General features: G+C 38.3%; 1 protein-coding gene across 1 annotated transcript in view; it reads left to right on the top strand.

Annotated features, from left to right (window-relative positions):
• The window catches only part of Alg12 (Alg12 alpha-1,6-mannosyltransferase), a 125,109-nt gene that overhangs the window by 65,340 nt on the left and 37,788 nt on the right, over positions 1-21,981 (top strand). Inside the window, exons 6-7 of the mRNA XM_067135256.2 lie at positions 3,606-3,750; positions 3,867-4,093. Coding sequence (XP_066991357.2) covers positions 3,606-3,750; positions 3,867-4,093 — 372 coding nt within the window. The remainder of the gene's footprint in view (positions 1-3,605; positions 3,751-3,866; positions 4,094-21,981) is intronic.

Genomic DNA, 21,981 nt, shown 5'->3' on the forward strand with positions numbered 1-21,981 from the left:
AACTAGATAAACTTTTGCCCACTCACAGAAATTCCCCAGTTATCACAGGACATATGTGGTCACTGGAGCAAGAGGTGGGCCTCATTAGCTTAATCTCAGGGTATCCCCACTAACCTGCCTGGGCTCCTGCTCACTCCTTGCAGATCAACATTTTTCTCTCGCGGGCATTGTTTAGAGACTGATACCTTCAGACACAAGCACAATTCTATATCGAAACTTCCTGGTGTAATTATTTACTGTTGTGTGCTGTAATGGATTTGATGGTTACTAATAAGGCAAACGATTATATGTACAGAAAGTATAGGGAAAGTCAACATGAAATTGTCACCTGGGTGTGTCTGAAGGAGAACAAGAAGTCATGTCATGATTTTAGTAACATACAATTCTGTAGGTGATAAATAAATATATTCTATTCTATTTCCTAACCAGCCTCTCTTGGTCAACTCTTGTTCTCTTCCTACCCGAACGGTATTATGTTTGCCAAGCCCAGGCAGTCTTATATTTTCACGTCCTTTGTGGCTTTTCCCTTCTTTTTCCCTAAAAGAGATTTGGATCTATTCGACATTTTTTGTAGTTAGTTTTAAGGGAGGATGGTGGCACCGTTCTACTTTCTCACAAAAACAGTAATCACCACCATCACAAAAAGGTCTCGTGGCTAACACGGTATAAACATTCCCGCAGATATACAAGCTGGTATATTTGATTCATCAATTCAAACTGTAATACAACACAAAGTGTATTTTTATATGTACATACATCAGAGGCTAATTCAAAAAATAAGTTTCCTATTTATTTATTGTGGAATAATTAAAGGTAGGCCGGGGTAAAAGACACTGTTTTATTCCACACCAGTCCTTTATTTTTAGAAAAACAAAAGTTAATCCATGGTTAATTAATTAATATTTATTTATTTATTTATTTATTTATTTATTTATTTATTTATTTATTTATTTATTTATTTATTTATTTATTTATTTATTTATTTATTTATTTATTTATTTATTTATTTATTTATTTATTTATTTATTTATTTATTTTTCGGAGAAAATGGGATGAAAAAGAATTAGAAGTGCCGGACTCAGTGGTTCAGTGGCACAGTTGAGGCGCTGGTCTTCTGGCCCCAACTTGGCAAATTCGATCCTGTCAACCCACGCTTTCAAATTGTGAGCCCCCGGGGACCCATTTAATCACCTCTTATGACAGGCAGGGGATACTGTGGATGTATTCTTCATCTGTGTCCCTGACTCACACAGGGTCAAAACCTCCAAACTTGAGTACATACAATAATTTGGTTGGGGAGAGTTGGCCGTGCGCGTAGAGGCGCGCGGCTGTGAGCTTGCATCCGGGAGATAGTAGGTTCGAATCCCACTATCGGCAGCCCTGAAGATGGTTTTCCGTGGTTTCCCATTTTCACACCAGGCAAATGCTGGGGCTGTACCTTAATTAAGGCCACGGCCGCTTCCTTCAAACTCCTAGGCCTTTCCTATCCCATTGTCGCCATAAGACCTATCTGTGTCGGTGCGACGTAAAGCCCCTAGCAAAAAAAAGAAAATAAAATAAAAATAATTTGGTTGACAATTAATTATATGTTTTAAAATGCTGATTAGTATCACACTTCTTCCAGGCTTTGGACTGGCATAATGATTGCATTAAAATCATTTTGGCGTGTTTAAAATCAGCTGTAACTAAGCTTCGTCAGTTATTTTTGTCTGCTTTAGGTAAGCGTCGTTATAATTTTGTTCCTTTGTACATACCTATTTACATTAGGAATACCTGGAACAGCAAGAAGATTATGCAAGATTTTCTGTGTAAGAAATTGCCTTTAAGCAGGACCTGATGTCGCTAGTTTCTTCATATTTCTTAAGAGTTCTTTCAGTCCTCACATCTTTATTCACATATTTCATCTTTCTCCTCTTGCCTTCAAGATTGAGTTCCAGTTTCAGGTACATGCAGTTCGTCGCTTCTGCTTCCTTCTTTAAACAAACCACCAAATCGTCGAATCGAGCATGTGGATTTCCAACTAAAGAGTTGATTATGTGATGCCATTCCTCTACAGCATTTGTTGTTCGATGTCGCTTTTCGTAACAGATCCCCATAGTGATTGGTATCTCGCTGTTTTCAAGCCATACGTGTGCAAAATAGTCGAAGAATCCAGTAAGTTTTTTTGTAGAAGGAGCCTGAGAATGTATCACCAACCATCCCTCACTGACGTCATCTGTTTTCAAAAATGCCAGAGTAGCGCACATTTGGATGTGGAGACGTATATCTTCGTTTTCCTTGCATTCTCTTGTCAGGCCAAGTTCCTGTAGTTTTCTCCACAGACATTGCTTCATGTGAAAAAAAGAAAAAAACACTTAACTCTGCTGACGGAAATCATTTTCATAGGGCTGATATCGTAGCTGCTTCGAAGCCAGTAGTGATTTCCTTAGGATTCCATTGGGGCGCTGCTGCCAAGTAAGGTGAAAGAAACGAATATAAGTTTCTTTCTTTTTGTTAGGCAAGAATGCAACCTGGCCTCCAAGGTCTGCGTGAATGGTGTATATCTGGGCGAACTGTTTGCTGCAACTCTCGAACATGTCATCCATTAAAAAAAAAATTGCACATAGTGCCTAAGACTTTCTCTACCTTTTTCGGCACTAAAAATTATAATTTTTTCTCCTATGCCGTCGTCAGCTAAACGAAACGGGCTGCCGTTATTCATCCTTAATGCCTCTTCATTAAGGATAAATCTGAACACTTGTGTTTTGGCTCTACTTGAAGTCCGCGTGCATGATTTCATTGCCGACGCATTGTTATTTTTAAAGTTTCTTGAACTGGCATGTCAGTGACAAAGTCGTAGCCCCTGTTATGCAGATCACCCAACTCCTGCACATAAATCTGTGATAGTGGAGTCACTTCTCCTGCTCACCTCTTTGGCTTTTGAACCTGCTTTTTTACCGTGAAGGCCGCTTCTTCAGGTGGTCCACGCTGATGAACGACGGTATGAAGCATTTCTTCTACTTTTGTCCTCAGCCGTCCTTTATACTTGTTCTTCTCCTTCAGACACGCCCAGGTGAGTATAACAGGTTGACTCTCCCTATACTTTCTGTACATATAACGTTTGTAAAGTGGCAACGATTTGCCTGATTAGTAACTGTCAAGTCCATTACAGCACACAATAGTAAATACAGTACTCGTACCCGGAAGTTTCGGTATAGAATAGTGTTTGTGGCTGAAGGTATCAATCTCTAAATAATGCCCGCGAGACAAAAATATTGATCTGCAAGGAGTGAGCAGGTGCTCAGGTAGTTTAGCGGGGATACCCCGAGATTAAGCTGATGAGGTCCACCCCCTGCTGCAGTGACCGCAAATGTCCTGTGACAACTGGGGAATTTCTGTGAGTGGGCACAAATTTATCTCAGTGACCGCAATTGTCCGGCAACCTAAAATTTGCCCAGCCATTAATGTACCTCATTTTTTGAGGATAGTTACAAGAAAGAAAACGTTACTAGTTACATAGTTTTCTTCCTGAAAAACATTGCACTTGGAATAATAGTTTGCAGTTTACATATTCTTCAATTATTATATATACTATGTGATCTTTTAATGTACTCTTTTCATTGCAGGTTAATGAAGTTGGCTGTTCCAGCAGGCTTGATATTTTTGAGCCTGACTGTTATTGTAGACTCAATATTCTGGAAGCGGTTACTCTGGCCAGAGGGAGAAGTTCTGTATTTCAATATAGTGCTAAACAAAAGTCATGAATGGGGAGTATCCTTTTGAAATGCATTTGCTCTCTGTAATTATTCTGATGCATTGTAATGGAAGTTTTACAGACTGTATTCAAATTTCACTGCTTGTTATGATTTTCCTCAACTCGCTATTAGACCTCTCCGTTCTTATGGTACTTTTATTCTGCAATTCCTCGAGGAATGGCGTTGTCAGCATTTCTTGTGCCCCTTGGAGCTGCTTATGATACTAGAGTTCGCAAGCTGTTGCTCCCAGCATTAGTATTTGTATTCCTATATTCTTTCCTACCTCATAAAGAACTACGTTTCATCATCTATGTATTTCCTCTGCTGAATGTTGCTGCAGCAAGTGCCTGCCATAGAATGTAAGTATAGTTCTTTGGATTACCTTCTTCCACAGTGGCTCACAACTGATTAGACTTCACTAGAATTTCTTCTGCTTCCTTTTGTAATGCTCCCCTCTTTAATCTTCCATTTTAATTTTCCATGGCAATTTAATTTAATTTAATTTAATTTAATTTAATTTAATTTGTTCGTCAAAGTATGAAGGCTTTCACGGCTGGTGTCAATAAAATAAAAATCTTCCGGACTATTATGTCGTGGTCCACTCGTCTCATTCCTTCGAAACATTTCGAGTACTACTGCGGTAGTCAAAAGTTTGGAAGGAATGAGAAGAGTGGACCATGGCATAATAGCCCAGAAGATCTGTAGTCCAGCCTGCCATTCATATCATTGTTTTTAGAGGCCAATGACCTTCGATGTTAGGCCCCTTTAAACAAGCATCATCATCATCATCATCATCATCATCATCATCATCATCATCATCATCATCATCTCATTACTTTTCCCCTTTAAATAACATCACCACTGCTTGTTAGATTCTTTTCTTACATGCCCCCCTTACATGAAATAATGTCTGCCAGCCTTCCAGAGATATCATGTCTAAACCACTAGGTGAAATTTTGTGAAATTTTGCACAAATATTCTAAGGGGGAACTGTCAGTTGACGGTTTTATTTCAAAATATTGACCTGAGAATATGCTGTTTGCAAAATTATTTTCATAAGCCGTGCAAGTTTAAAATGAAATGTTACATGTTTTTTCTTCGCTCAATCATGCCTGAACTACTGGTCCAATTGAGCTTAAGTTTGATGTTGGTATATCTCTGATATTCAGTTCCGGTATGTGTGTGTTGTATTTTTTCAGTAATTACTTTTTTTTAAATGGTGACCATATACTGTATATTGAAGGTATTTACTGAACTTATGCATATTTATCCACTAAAAACCAAAATAATGGACAGATAGTTAGTCCTATCACAAAATAAATATTAAATGCAAGGACCGTACAATACCATGCTCTCATTATTTTCTTAAGTGACCTATATACGTGGCATATCTTTAAAATATTCTCCAGATGCTAAAAATAGCTAAATGTTTTCATAAAATAGAATGGTGGAACTTTTACGTACTCTGATAAAATAACAGAATTAACTCTCAAGCAGGCAAACGGCTGATATCAGGCTCCAGTGGCAGCGCCTTATATCAGGCATTTGGACATGCTCTTTATTTTATCGCATAACTGAATTATTAGTCATTGAAAGGTGCTAATTATGTGTCAAGAGAAATGATTAATTTTATCCAGAAATGATTTATACATTCGCATATTGTACGGATGATATGTAAAACGATAATAAAGCAGCTCATGTTTTACCGTCTTGTGTTAGCAGCTAGGCAATCATTCATTGGCACATATAGCCGCTAGTTTTCCTTCTGATATCAAACTGAATTGTTGATATGCAGGCATATACATAATACCCAGGAATATCAAAACATTTCTATATATTTGCAAGTAATCGGCTTCATTTTCCGTATCAAATTCTAATCACAGAGACTTACAATAATTGAAAATCTTCCACCTTTTTGATACTTTTTATTTGCTTTTTAGCAAATTAATTAATTATAAACAGTACATGTTTCATTCTTATTTGAGAACATATTCAGCTGTTGTATAGCTTAGGTGAATCACTGAGTTTTTGAGTACATTATTTTCAGTACCTTGTTCCTCTTGAAAACTATTTGAATATAAATTGAATTTAAAATGATATTAAAACAATGTGGTGATTGATGGGTTGGTGAAATGAGACAGGATGAATACATAGTTAGCCTACTTATAAAACTACATCTATTCATTTGAATAGTTGTTGTTAAAAGTTTCAAACTCTGTTACACAAAAAAATATCTGTTTGTCTTCCAGTTAAAAGGTTTTTAAAATGTATGACTCCTTGACACTATTCTAAATATTGTTGAATGTTCACTTCTTTCACTCCTTCCAGGTTGGCTGTTATTTATTTTAAGCTTACTTAATGTATCTTAAATTGAGTTTAATGCGGAACTTTGAAGCTGATTGCCGTTCACTAATTGAGAAGGGAGCTTCGTCTCAATTTCTTACTGTTGTTAAACTCCAATTCTACCGTGACCCTGGAGGAGCTACGTTTGAAGCTGCTTTACGTGTAACAGAGTTTGAAACTTTTAACAACAACTATTCAAATTAATAGATATAGTTTTTTAAGTAGGCTAACTATGTATTCATCCTGTCTCATGTCACCAACCCATTAACCACCACATTGTTTTAATATCATTTTTAATTCAATTTATATTCAAATAGTTTTTAAGAGGAACAAGGTACTGAATATAATGTACTCGAAAACTCAGTGATTCACCTAAGCTATACAACAGCTGAAGATGTTCTCAAATAAGAACAAAACATGTACTGTTTATAATTAATTAATTAATTAATTTGCTAAAAAGCAAATAAAAAGTATCAAAAAGGTGGAAGATTTTCAATTATTGTACATTTCTATATAGCCGCTAGTTTTACTTCTGATATCAAACTGACGTGTTGATATGCAGGCTTATACATAATACCCAGTAATATCGAAACATTTCTTCGTTTATTTGGTTGACTGAATTTGCTGGCTGATGAGATAAATTTAGTGTCAGTGCCAGCAAGACATCTTGTTGATGTTCTCTTGAGTAGGCTAATGTTTTGAGTTGTTGTAAGGAGCCATAAGGAAAATGAAGGGTTGAAACCACTATTGATCGAAAAGTATAATAATAAGTTTATTGGAGGTGTGAATAACAAAGATAAATACATTTACCATACTGCCTGTTCCAGACCGACTAGAAGGTACTGGAAGCAATTTTTTTTTCCATTTTTGGCATTATTTTATGCTTACATCCTGTCCGATAAGCCTTTACCAATTTATTTAAAGATAGAAATTTCATAATGTTCCATATTGAACTGTATCACAATTAAATTGAAAACAAGAAATAAAGTGGTTCAACCTATTCAATACAAGGAAAATAAGAAATGTAATGTTACATTCTTATTTGATTAAAAGCGGTACCGGTTTCGACCACTATTCTGGGTCACCATCAGCTGATTAAGTAAAAATATAAAACAATGCATAGGGAAACAATAAGTAAAGGATAAGTCTTTCACTAAAAGCAGTTCAAGAAGCACTATAACACTATAGGGATTAGCACTGCGTGATGTAAGATCCTAAAATCCAGAAGAAGACGAAGATCAGTAATTTAAATAAAAAAAGTGCAAGTTCTTGAAGAGCAGCACAACATACGTAATGTCTGACACTTTGAAGAGCAGCACAACATACGTAATGTCTGACACTGTGCTTCTAAGTGCTAATGAAACTTGGTGAATAGTTCAATGATCAAGCCTGCAAATGCTTCTAGGTGCAAACATATATAATACAATTTGATATAATTGAAGTATATATTAATGTTTATAGAATCTTGTATGATGGATTCTTTAAAGATGCAGAACAGTTCTCTAAAGAGAACGTTCTAAAAATAGACACATTTCACACTAAGACATTTCAATACACACACACACACACACACACACTCTCTCTCTCTCTCTCTCTCTCTCTCTCTCTCTCTCTCTCTCTCTCTCTCTCTCTCTCTCTCTCTCTCGGAGAGACCATAATGCATCTGGTTCCCGGAACATTCACTCACACACAACCTACGGATAGCATGTCGTCTTAACCACCACGTGCATGGCCATATGGCCAAATAGTTCAATCAATAGCAATCCAGGCAGTTCATTTCATAATAATAATTATGTCATTTGCTTTACGTCCCACTAAGTACTTTTACGGTTTTCAGAAACGCTGATGTGCCAGAATTTAGTCTCGCGGGAGTTCTTTAACGTGCCAGTAAATGTACCGACATGGGGTTGACGTATTTGAGCACCTACAATACTCGCATAATGGAGCTTCAATATGCTGATGACAGTGCAACATCTGCCCGTACATCTGAGGAGCTTCAAACATCGATGAACTGTTTTAAGGAAGCTTATAATAATAATGATTGTACCGGGAGGTACACCTCAACGTTGCGCATTCAAAATTAGCACCTAAATGAACTCCTCTATCAAACTAAAGTGGAAACTACTGCAACAGGAACTTAGAACTTTAATCAGAAGATGTCTCCACCAAAATATTATGTAATTTTGTTATTGTGCAGTTTCCTAAACTGAGTAAACTTCTCCTTGTTTCATTTGCCATTCATCATGGAAGTTTGGACATTCTTCTACAGATGACACTACTAAAAACTATGATCATGCACCCTGGTGCAAGGTGAAAGAACTTATTATTTAAAGAAGTTTCATATTCCTAGGTTTTCCATAACTAATCTATGTTCATTTATTTTTGGGTTGGCAATACTTCCTTTTTCTTTCTGCCAGTTTTGAATCTGGCCAATGAAAAATTTCTGTAATTAATTTTCAACCTATCACAGGCTTCTTGTTCGATTTTGAGTGTTACTTTTGAACTCAACCAATAAAATTTAAGGGGGTGTGTCCTGTTTAATCTTGAATGCTCTCGAACCTTCCCTGAAGGGTTATAAACTGCGGATTTTCACGTTTCTTGGCCAATTGATCACCGTCTTGAGAAGTGTGTGTGTGGTAAAGCAGGTGGCGGGCGCCCTTTTCGTCGGCAGCTAGAACATCTATAAGGTAATGGCCACATAAATTATATCTTTCTTGTCGTAGCTACCTCCGCAGCTTAACTCGAGGGGAAAGGTCCGAATCTTTAGTTATGTAACCTACTTTTCTAAAATGTAACTTTCTTCCGGCTAATGTAAAAATTTCATAAAATCTTTAACTGTAAACCAGGGATAGAGAGTGAAGTACCCTCTCGAGCTCCCCTTCATCTTGGTTTGAGGTGACGAGGTTTGTAACTGTTTTTCTTCCTTTTTGTAATGCATTAATTGAATCTTTATTCGTGTCACCTCAGTAGCTTGGGATTAGCCCCTGTATCTCTGAGCCAAGAGCCCCATTAGGATTTTATTCTTCATTATCTAGGAGTGCAAGTGTACGCCTCCATTCATTTTGTGTTTGGGCCGTTTTTTTTAAACCTGTTCTTTTTCGTAAAGGCCCTGTAGGTTGGGTATTAGATACCACTGTATTAAACCTTGTTATTTGTAATTCTGAGAGTGTAACTTTTTAGGTAATATTGCCTTGAGCGGGCTGTAAGAAATGGAGAGCCTATTTGCTCTTTTCAAAGTTTGTAATTGTAAAGGGTGCCTCTAGAAGGCTTGACATTTAAATTGAGGGAGCAAGTGCTCTTGAATTAGGGGATTTCTTATTTTAATTTAAGTTCTGTACACTGAATACGTTATCTCTGACGTAAAATAGGGGCTTGAAGCCCAAAATTGTTAAAGTTCTGAATCTTGGATTTTCTTAGTCTTGTTTCAAGATTGCTTTGTACCTGATATATTGTCACGTTCACTCAGTGAAAAAGATTGTTAAACTGTTTTTGGAAAAGAAATATAACCTTTTAAATTTTTGACTCAACTTCGATATTGTAGATAGACCCGTTCACCCCGGCACCTTCTTTAACCTCTTTCTGTCCCACGGGTAACCCCGGAACAATTATTATTATTATTATTATTATTATTATTATTATTATTATTATTATTATTATTATATTTCTACCTCGCAGAATCGCAGGATTTTCGATGGGCGCACCAGAGCTTCTTTATCATCAACAACATCATCAGTGTGATCACTGAACAGTATCCATATCCATGAGCTCCAAATCAATTTCCGCCGCTGAGGCAGTAATGAGCTCCAGTAGCGTGGAATTCACTTTACAACGCTCGGCCGCCTTAACTCTGAGACGCTCCTGTACTTTTTTTGGAATTTTGACAAGCCGCTCTTATCATCAAATCATTTTCATGACGTACTTGGATAAATCACTGAAACAAATCAATAAACACCTCAGACGATGTTCTACCCCTCCAGACCCCAGAGCTACACTGATTGTTAGCCACTCAGCACAGTGGAATTAGTAATTTAAGATGCCGGCATGACGTCATACCAAGGCAAGACTCTTGTTGCTGGGTACAGCAGTCCTTCCTCTTTATAATGAGACACGTTGTCTGAAAAATATTTCTATTTGGAAACGTTCATGTTTTTGTAACACTCAACAGCCCAAGTACGGTTCCAAAAGAAGAGAAATATTCTACAACAAAAATACAACAGTCTGCCTCTGTGGTGTAGTGGTTAGTGTGATTAGTTGCCACCCCCTGAGGCCCGGGTTCGATCAAAATTTGAAAAGTGGTACGAGGGTTGGAACGGGCTCCACTCAGCCTCGAGAGATCAACTGAGTAGAGGGGGGGGTTTGATTCCCTCCTCAGCCATCCTGGAAGTGGTTTTCCGTGGTTTCCCACTTCTCCTCCAGGTAAATGCCGAGATGGTACCTAACTTAAGGCCACGGCCGCTTCCTTGTCTATTCCTTTCAATCTTCCCATCCCCCGACAAGGCCCCTGTTCAGCATAGCAGGTGAGGCCACCTGGGCGAGGTACTGGTCATTCTCCTCCATTGTATCCCCGACCCAAAATCTCACGCTCCGGAACACTGCTCTTGAGACGGTAGAGGTGGGATCCCTTGCTGAGTCCGAGGGGAAAACCAACCCTGGAGGGTAACCAGATTAAGAAGAAAAAGGAGAGGAAGAAGAAAATACAACAACAAACAAAACAAACAAAACAAACAAAAACCAAACAAAACCTTCCGAGGACTTAGCTATTGCATTTAAAAAACTCTTTGTACAATTTCATAACCTCTTCTGTGTCGTGATAACATTATCTACGTTTAAAGATGACTCCTAAATAAGGTGGTATTATTTGACGCATAAGTGATTTTGAGTAATGAGCTGCCCGTTGTCTTACATATAGGTTGGTAGGTTAACCTGAGCTGAGTCGATCATTCAGTATCGGATATAACAATAACATTTCTAGAATTCAACATAATATAGCTTCGTTTTGTGTGTATGCGTGTGTGGTTGGGTGGGTGGGTGGCTCGGACAGTTGAGGTTTTGGCCTTCTGACCCCGACTTGACAGGTTTGAATCTGGATCAGTCTAGTGGTATTTGACGGTGCTCATATACCGCAGCCTCGTGTCGGTAGATGTACTGGCACGTAAAAGAACTCCTGCGGGACTACATTTCGGCACCTCGGCATCTACGAAAACCGTAAAAGTAGTTAGTGGGACGTTAAGCCAATACCATAATGTATTTCTTATTTGCTACCTGTTTAACGTCGCACTAACACATTGGAGGTTTTCAGCTTCAGAAGGATGGTGTGAAAATAGGAAACCATCTTCAAGGTTGTCGACGCTGGGATTCGAACTGTCTCCCGAATGCAAGATCACAGCAGTGCGACCCTAACCACACAGCTAACTCTCTAGATAGCTTTCGTTCGATTCGAAACCCTGTTTAGTAAAGTTTATAGTGGTAGGTTAGCAACAATTAGTCTTATAAGTACAATCGGGAAAGGGAATGAGTTTAAATCCCACTGTCGGCCATTCTAATATGTTGTTCATAGCTTTTCCGCTTGAACACCAGGACAATGCTGGGATGATATTTAACATATCAGGCTACGACATTCTTTTCCCAGCCATGAGTCCAATTAATTGTACATTCACATAAGACACCATAAACCACTTGGAGATGGCAATTTTACACTCACTCTAAGTATATGGGACTTTCTGTAGGTGGATGCAGTGGTACGTGATATTGTGAGTGACGTAATCTAGACCTATCTCAATGTGAACATTCACTTCTCACCCATACACGATAAATACTGCACCACGACCACTGTTATCTGAATGCATTAGTAGGTCTAATTGTTGGCGCGTGTAAGGATAGTCTCCGTCTTAAAAGTATAATATCTGGTTTATGTACTGCCGTAAATAAAAAATACTGTATCATTATGACCTCAGCCAGTCAAATGCAAGTATTATGAATTGGGCACGTCAATTCAAATGTTCTGTTATCGTTAACAGAAACTACTACAGTAGCGCTCATAATAATGACACCAAGAACTCATTATAAACATATTAATTTGCTGAAAGAATATTGACATCCGAACACCTAACGTGTCAACAGGATTTTCTTATGTAACAACATGGCGAGCTATGATTTGTCTAATTCTCAAATATCCACCGATCTCGGGCGGGACTGAAGAAAATAGCTTATGAATCACACGGTCATCTGCATGTGCTATTTACAAGAAAAATCTGAATCGATGATACACCAGCCATCTCATTTTTGACGTACTTTCAAATAACTAATCAACCCCGCCACGAACATCAAGATTCGTGTTCGAGGTGAACACTACCCACAATTCTTTCGAGAAGAAACTCTAGTGTAAGGCTTTTCAGGTGTTTGCTCTATTGGTGAAAAATATCTAATTCCCTCTATGGGAATTTAGAATTTTCCATTAAGAAACTATCGGTCATCCTTGAACTAAATGGTTTGGAACGATTTTTAGCACTTCAGGAAGTAAATGCCTCATACTATACCAGAAAGATTGACGCAGGATCATAAATCTGTAGGTTGATATCTGAAGAAGAAGGAAGGAAAAACGATCTAGTTAATATCCATGACAATTTTATGCAATGCTGCGACGGACTATGGCAGAAGACAGAGGAGATTAGAGATTCGTACGCACATCATCAAGAATTTTATTGCTTTACATCCAGCTGAGGTCACCCGAGACATAGTGGAAATAATTACTTTCCCAAGGAACAGATCAAAGAGAAAGGAATATGGAACATATATTTACGATAGAGTTGGTAGTACTGTGTCAAATCAATCAATCAGCATCTAGGACTGTCGCCCAGACGGTAAATTACCTATCATGTTACAAGTAACTATTCTCATTTTGGTTCCGTATTGAAGTTGACGTATGTCTCAAGTATTATTACAATATTATAAGTCCACCTGTTCAATACAATACAATATGATCCACTATTTCATATGGTCAAATGTTTTTTATACATAATACATAAAAGTCAAAGGTACATGTTTCACCCTCCTTACGGGCATCATCAGCCTATATCAATCTTAAAAAATAATACATATACTTATAAATTATAGGTTAAAATGTTGAAAAATGGTTTCGTAAAACATTATACAATAACATCTAAAACAACGATAATGCACCAAAGTATGTTAAAAGAGAGTGAAATTAACAGTTTGAAGATTAAAACGTGATTAAACATGAAATTTTGAGAGTCTAAAACTGAAATGGATCCATATTTTTATAATATCATTAAGACTGTGAAGGCCTTGAGTATAAAAACAATCATCAAAGGGGGATGTTTCTTCAATTCCCAAGTTGAATCCAAGGTGGTAAAATCACTTTCAGTTATTTAAAACGGAAGTGTGAATGTAATAAACAAGTTTAAAATGTACCGTATATGATTGGGATATCTGAAAGTCAAGAAGAAAATGGAACTTCTGTAGAGGCGATGCTTGTGATAAAATGTATGTCAAAGCTAGCGGAGTTCGGAAATTATGGTAGTCGAATGGATCTAAAAGATAGTCAAGTTAATATATAATTCCGTTGAAACATTTGTTGGAAGAAATAATGTATAATGTTTTACGAAACCATTTTTCAACATTTTAACCTATAATTTATAAGTATATGTATTATTTTTTAAGATTGATGTAGGCTGATGATGCCCGTAAGGAGGGTGAAACATGTACCTTTGACTTTTATGTATTATGTATAAAAAACATTTGACCATATGAAATAGTGGATCATATTGTATTGTATTGAACAGGTGGACTTATAATATTGTAATAATACTTGAGACAAATTACCTATCACCTGTTTACCAAGTATTTCCTTAAATATCTTCAAAGAACTTAGAAATATATCGGACATTACCCTTGATAAAATATTCCAGTCCCTTACTCCTCGTCCTATAATTTGGGAGTGGTTTGTGTTGCTTGGTTATGTATAGAGCTGCAAGGTTTATAAAAGTGAGTAAGGAACAAGGGAGAACAATTCCGTAATCTCTGCTCCTGTCTGCATGAGAACAGCTCTTGAACCAATAATTAAAAAGTAAACTTACAAAGGCATGTAAGTGTTATATGTGGTGTGTGAGTTGCAGGGATGTTAGGGACAGCACAAATACCCAGTCCCCGAGCCATTGGAATTAACCAATGAAGGTTAAAATCCATGATCCGGCCGAGAATCGAACCCGGGACCTTCTGAACCGAAGGCCAGTATACTGACCATTCAGCCAACGAGTCAGACAAGAAAGCTTATGAACGATTTGGTCTGACCATCAACACACATGAGACTGAAGTACATGCACAGCCAGCACCAGGTGGTACCATCCCTGAACTAAACATCACCATAACAGGAACACCTCTCGAACAGGTAGACCAATTCACCTACCTTGGTAGTATTCTAACTACATGCTACAACTCAGAAAAGGATGTGGAAAATAGAATACGTTCTGCCCATGCAGCTTATGGCAGCCTGTCCCACCAAGTTTTCTTGAATAAGGATCTCAAAATATATACCAAACTTGTGGTGTACCAAGCTGTAGTCATAACAACATACTATATGGATGTGAAACCTGGACACTTTACCATAGTGACATAAAGAAACTGGAACGCTTCCATCAGCAGAAACTTAGATGCATTCTGAATATCAAATGGGATGACTACATAAGCAGTGTAGCAGTTCTTGATAAGGTGCATATGAACAGCATAGAAGCCTTCATCATCACTCATCGGCTTAGATGGGTTGGTCACATCCACTGTATGAATGATAGCAGTCACTCTAAACAACTTCTCTACGGTGAAATTGGTCATGGCAAAGGTGCTCCTTTGAAACGTTAGAAGACCAGCTTAAGAAGACTATGAATAGCACCAACATAAATTCTAATACCTGGGCAACAACTGCACAAAACCGTGTTCTTTGGTGAAAACTACTGCAGAAGGTGTCTCACTGTTTGAGCAGACACGTCGCAGACAAGAAATTGAAACCCATGGTAAGCGGAAACGACGTCAGATCCAACTGCGTCCTCCACCCACCTTTAGATGTTGACCTGTGTGGTCGCATTTTTCATGCGAAGATTGGCTTGATCAGTCATCAGCAACATCTCCACAGAGCCAATAGACTTTAAGAAGAATTGTGGGAGAAAAACGTATTCTCGGAAACGAGTAGCGGCCGACAACGATTAGCTACTGCTAATGGCCACATTATTTATTCACTTATTAAGCTGTTCTTTTCTTTCATTTCGAATTGTGTTTGCAGAACACCAATCGACAAGAATTACTGCTCGACTCAGACATCACCTTTGAGTTTGATTGTCAAGGAGACAGCTTGCTAGTGCACATAACGGGGAAACTATACCAAAGATGATCGATCGCATTCAATACAATCGCTGGAGTGCATAAATATCGGTAACGGAAATATGTCGCATGCATAATCACTCGTAATAACAGATGTATCATGATTGGGTTCTCGTAATAACCGAAGGATTGTACACAGTTTAATATAGGAATGTTAAAGGGACAGAAAACAAACCTATTGTTACAGTGGAGTTCTCGCTGTATGCCGTACTCGCTATAGGCTCCGTGCGCTCATGGGAGAAATGTACCGCTGTGCTGTGAGTGGTGACAATTGTAAGTTAATGCATTTCACCGTGCACATATCTGCTGTCTTCTCGTCGCAAGTTGCCATGGCTGATTAAATAATAACAGCGGGATTTTGGAGTGTTTCATGCAACAACAATGGTCCAAATTATTCCGAACTTGCAGAAAGTGTTCATGTATTAAATTTACAAGAAAAACAGTTTGCAGGAAATAGCAACAGAGTAACAACAGCAAATGTGATAAGAGAGAAACATTCGTTCACTAGATACCCTACCTTTTCACGATTGAGGCAACATAGTAATTTATCAATTATTAGTGGTAATAACAAGATTAATGTTCATGTACACATTCAATAATTCTGTCTTCAGAAAGAAATATTTGGCCTATTTCTAATACAATATCTTGTTAACATAGGTTAATGCTGTTAGAGAGAAGATCAATTTTAAACATAATCACATTTTCTAAGGAAAGCCTTTGTATCAATTTCTATTGTTTCATAAAGGCGAATAACTGTTTCTGTGAAAGGAAAGCATATTTCAGCAGTTATTTATGCAGTTTACTCAGAACCAGTGTTGCCAACTTATATTTTCAAGATCCACTAAATACTACTAAAAATCCGCTAAAATTCCGCCAAGAAATCCGATCTCAACTAATGAGCAATAAAAATGAGCAGTAATAATAATAATAATAATAATAATAATAATAATAATAATGAAATGGCGTATGGCTTTTAGTGCCGGGAGTGTCCAAGGACAAGTTCGGCTCGCCAAATGCAGGTCTTTTGATTAGATTCCCGTAGGCGACCTGCGTGTCGTGATGAGGATGAAATGATGACGAAGATGACACATACACCCAGCCCCCGTGCCAGCGAAATTAACCAATTAAGGTTAAAATTTCTGACCCTGCCAGGAATCGAACCCGGGGCCCCTGTGACCAAAGGCCAGCACGCTAACCATTTAGCCATGGAGCCGGACATCATAATAATAATAAAAGTAAATATCTACACTCACCTGATCTCTGAGTTTCATTGGGATTGGTGAGAGGAATATTCTTAAAAAGTAAATTAGTCTCCCTCATTCACGTCAAATAAAAGAGTTCAAAGGCGGACTCGTCTGTTGCTGTGTTGGTGCTAGGATGCGGATCGCCCTAGCTGCCCCCCTGCCTGTGAGGCGGCGAGCTAAAACTTGTAGGCGTTTTAGTACAGGGTGCATACTAGGTGAATCCTCTACCTCAAGGCCAACACACAGAACAGGCAAGTTCATTAGCCGGTCTTTCGTCATAGCATAAATATAAATAGTTTCATTATCTGTCGTCATTCGTCAACTAAGAGATAAGTGCACTTTCCCCACGCACAACAAATTTATTATACCATGATCTCGTTACATCAAATCCAAATAACATGTTTTCCTCATGTGACTGCTAGCTCCTGACAAGAAATACAGAATAGCTTGGAGAGACACTGGAGTAGAAATTTTAAAAAAACACACAATGGATAAAACACTAAATTCCGCTATAATAAATCTAGAAATCCGCCAAAAAAAACCACTGTCCGCTAAATGATATATTTCTCCGCCGACAGTCTTCTAATTCCGCCAAATTTAGCGGAAAATCCACTAAGTTGGCAACACTGCTCAGAACATGTCCCCAAGCTTACTGATAAACCCTGTGAATGGTCTCGACCTCGCATCTCAAACGTGGGGAAAGAGAAATACAACAAGGGGAAGAAATTACAGGAACATTTTCTGATAAAAAGGCACAGGCTTGATGTTGGATCAATTGAAATTCCTCATTTTGAAACCACATGTACACTATAAAAAATGTTATTATGAGGAAAATAAATTTGGAATCACTTTTTTTTAGTGGCTTAACTTCGCACCGACACAGATAGGTCTTATGGCGACGATGGGATAGGAAAGACCTAGGAGTTGGAAGGAAGCGGCCGTGGTCTTAATTAAGGTACAGCCCCAGCATTTGCCTTGTGTGAAAATGGGAAACCACGGAAAACCATCTTCAGAGCTGCCGACAGTGGGATTCGAATCCACTATCTCCCGGATGCAAGCTCACAGCAGCGCGCCCCTAACTGCATTGCCAGTTCGCCCGGTTGGAATCACTTTAAAGTTGCCAGTATTCACTGGCATCTTGGAAGGGAGGGTGTGATCAGTCGTTGAGAGGAAGTTGGATGAAAACCAGTGTGGTTTCAGACCACAGAGGGGCTGTCAGGATCAGATTTTCAGTATGGGCCAGGTAATTGAAAAATGATATCAGAGGAAAAGGCAGTTGTGTTTGTTTCGTAGATCTAGAGAAGGCATACGACAGGGTATCGAGGGAAAATATGTTCTCCATATTGGGGGACTATGGAATTAAAGGTAGATTACTAAAATCAATCAAAGGCATTTATGTTGACAATTGGGCTTCAGTGAGAATTGATGGCAGAATGAGTTCTTGGTTCAGGGTACTTACAGGTGTTAGGCAAGGTTGTAATCTTTCACCTTTGCTGTTTGTAGTTTACATGGATCATCTGCTGAAAGGTATAAAATGGCAGGGAGGGATTCATTTTGGTGGAAATGTAGTAAGCAGTCTGGCCTATGCTGACGATTTGGTCTTAATGGCAGATTGTGCCGAAAGCCTGCAGTCTAATATCTTGGAACTTGAAAAGAGGTGCAATGAGTAAGGATAGGAAAATTAGCCTTTCGAAGACTAAATTGATGTCAGTGGGTAAGAAATTCAACAGAATTGAATGTCAGATTGGTGATACAGAACTAGAACAGGTTGATAATTTCAAGTATTTAGGTTGTGTGTTCTCCCAGGATGGTAATTTAGTAAGTGAGATTGAATCAAGGTGTAGGAAAGCTAATGCAGTGAGCTCGCAGTTGCAATCAACAGTATTCTGTAAGAAGGAAGTCAGCTCCCAGACGAAACTATCTTTACACCAGTCTGTTTTCAGACCAATTTTGCTTTACGGGAGTGAAAGCTGGGTGGACTCGGGATATCTTATTCATAAGTTAGAAGTAACAGACATGAAAGTAGCGAGAATGATTGCTGGTACAAACAGGTGGGAACAATGGGAGGACGGTATTCGGACTGAGGAGATAAAGTTTAATTTAGGAATGAACTTGATGGATGAAACTGTACGCATAAACCAGCTTCAGTGGTGGAGTCATGTGCAGCGAATGGAGGAGGATAGGTTATCTAGGAGAATAATGGACTCTGTTATGGAGGGTAAGAGAAGTAGAGGTAGACCAAGGCGACGATGGTTAGACTTGGTTTCTAACGATTTAAAGATAAGAGGTATAGAACTAAATGAGGCCACAGCACTAGTTGCAAATAGAGGATTGTGGCGACATTTAGTACATTCACAGAGGCTTGCAGACTGAAAGCTATAAGGCATAAGTCTATAATGATAATGTATGTATGTATGTATGTATGTATGTATGTATGTATGTATGTATGTATGTATGTATGTATCTATGTATGTTTAAAGTTGCCTATAAATGATTAATTATATTAGGTGTCTGTATTTATAATATGAAGTAGTCCACCGCTGTAATGTAACGGTTAGCACTACTAGCTGCTTTCATTGGGGGCCCAAGCTTCATTCCCAATACTGCCAGACATTTATGATGGCATAAGGATTGGTATGTGGTTAAAACGGTACATGTAGCTCATTTCCACTAAGGGTCCACTTGAAAGAGTTGCCTCGAGACGAGAACATGAATTTACGTATGTAAACTACGGTATTTCTGTGAGCCATTGATATTGTGTAATGGAGGCCTATTTCTATAATTATATTTGTGTACTGCCTTTTTCAAATCCATTTTGTGAGGTTGTGACTGAATACTATAAAATTTCATACTTTGGTCTATAGTACAGCACGGTATTATATTATTATTATTATTATTATTATTATTATTATTATTATTATTATTTGATTGATTGATTGATTGATTGATTGATTGATTGATTGATTGATTGATTGATTGATTGATTGATTGATTGATTGATTGATTGATTGATTGATTGATTGATTATTGTTGGACATAAAAGTACGCGCAAACTTTGCAGCCAAAAAATAGCTCAAGGAAGCGGGTTTATATTGTGAAGGTAAATACCAAAACAAGTTTGTATGGTTTTATGATTATTTTAAGCTGCATGGTAGATGTGCTTGTTTACAGTTGGAACGACAGAATATTGAGTGAAATATTGAAAAGTTTGCGGTGAAATAATCTTGTTGTGAGCAGCCATCTTGCCAAAGATTAAAATCACATAGAAGTAGCACTGTGGTAGATAGACGATCGTTACCTGCCAACCCTTCCGATTTACCCGGAAACTTCCCGCGTTTAACTCGTCTTCCGATTTTCCGATTTATTTTTACTTCTTCCTATTTTTGACCAATATATCCTCTAGTATGGCCAATCCTCTTTCCCTCGCATAAAGGATAAATTCTTATGTGCTTGTGTAATTTACAAAACCTCATTTTCAAGCTGGCTTTATTTCATGAGTGTTTCGTCCGTCGCCTTCGTGTATCATGTTTCCCGCTCACCACAGCAGTGTGTGTGTGCTTTATACAGGTGGGGATTCGGGGTGGCAATCGTTCTGCAAGAAAGAGAGGCTAGTGCACACTAGCGACTCAATCGGGACGAAAGAATGATTTTGTTACTGTGTTTTTTGCTGCTGTTAACATCGTTTCTGTGCACAGTTTCGTCGGAGTTGTAGGCCACATGTTTTTTCTTGCATTTTTATGCTTTCCCCCTGTGTCAATGTCGTATGTATATGATTATATGGGACATATTGAATTTTTTGTATGTGGTAGTTTCGCGTATTTAAGTGCATAATTTTAATTGGTTGAATATTTTAAAGAAATATTCACGTATTTGACGTACCCACAACTTCGAACATCCATCACACAGCTCCGGATGCGTTTCAAAATAAAGATGCCTACTACTCAAGTGGCAGGCTTTCTATTGCGAAAGCGGGCATTCCAAATACAGGGAAACGTGCACTTATTAGCCGGCAGGAAATCCCACTGCACTAGTTTTACAAGTGTTTCGGGTACGGGACATTCTGTGATCTCAAAATTGTTTGTCAGTCCACAGTATTCGAGTAATACTGCATCATGTCCAGCCCCGCAGTGTAGGGGGCAACGTGTCCGTCTGTCACCCGGGGCCCCGGGTTCGATTCCTGGCTGGGTAAGGGGTTTTTAATTGTAAATTATTAATATCCCTGTCCTGGGGACTGGCTGTTTGTGTCATCCTTAACGTTCCTTTCCTCACATTAAACATTTTACACTTCCACAATTTCCATACAAACTCGCGGTAATCAGTTACGCCGAAACATACGGGAATAGGACAGCCGGCAGCAAGTATTCAGTCCAAATGAAACGTGCACTTCAAGCGGCCAACAAGTCTCGCAAAGCAGCAAGTTTCCGCAAATATATGATTTTGTTACGCAACGTCAGATAAGCCATTTCTCACGAAATGCTGTATTTTAAAGACTGAGAAATAGCCGTTGCACATAGAATCAGTGTTTCGAATTTGAAGGTTAGCCGAGGCTTGATTAATTTTATGAAGAGAAATGGACTTACTCTTTGACAAATGCCAAAAAATGACGAATGATTCAACCATTTTCATCTCTTTGTAATTGAGAAGCGTAAAGTGAAGGAATATTTAATCTCCCTTATAGAAACCGCAGGTCATACGCCAATCAATTTCCAAATGCCACAAAGTCGAACAATCTATAAGGAAGGAACATACAGTGTTATCGTACGCGCTACTGTAAGCAAAAACAGTGATGTACAGCAATGCTTGCTGTAACAGCTGATGGCAGAAAACTTGCCCATTACATTATTCTAAAACGAAAAACATTGCCTAAAGCAAAATTTCCGTGAGTGATCCATGTTCGTATTCAAGAAAATGGATGGATGGACACGTCACTCATACAAGATTGGATACGAACGGTTTTGGGTAATGTAGCAGGGTCCCTCCTTCGATGCCCGGCCTTTCTCGTGTTGCACAAGTTTTCTTTTTTTGCTGGTATGTCATTGTTATGACATTACATGAATTGTACTTTTATTAGTTCATGTTTATTTCACTTCAGGTCGTTTTGTCAGCTCGTAATGGGAAGAATATTTTCCAATGTCGGTACTTCAAACCCACGTGTCTAACTTACCTGATGTACCCTATTTGATTTTTCAGTAGAAATCTCACGCCGGAATTTTACGCGAAATAACGATAACCGCAAATGAGTTGAACTAATCGTGTTTTATGTAATATTT

This window comes from Anabrus simplex, chromosome 1 (genome assembly GCF_040414725.1).
Source record: "Anabrus simplex isolate iqAnaSimp1 chromosome 1, ASM4041472v1, whole genome shotgun sequence".
NCBI lineage: Eukaryota > Metazoa > Arthropoda > Insecta > Orthoptera > Tettigoniidae > Anabrus > Anabrus simplex.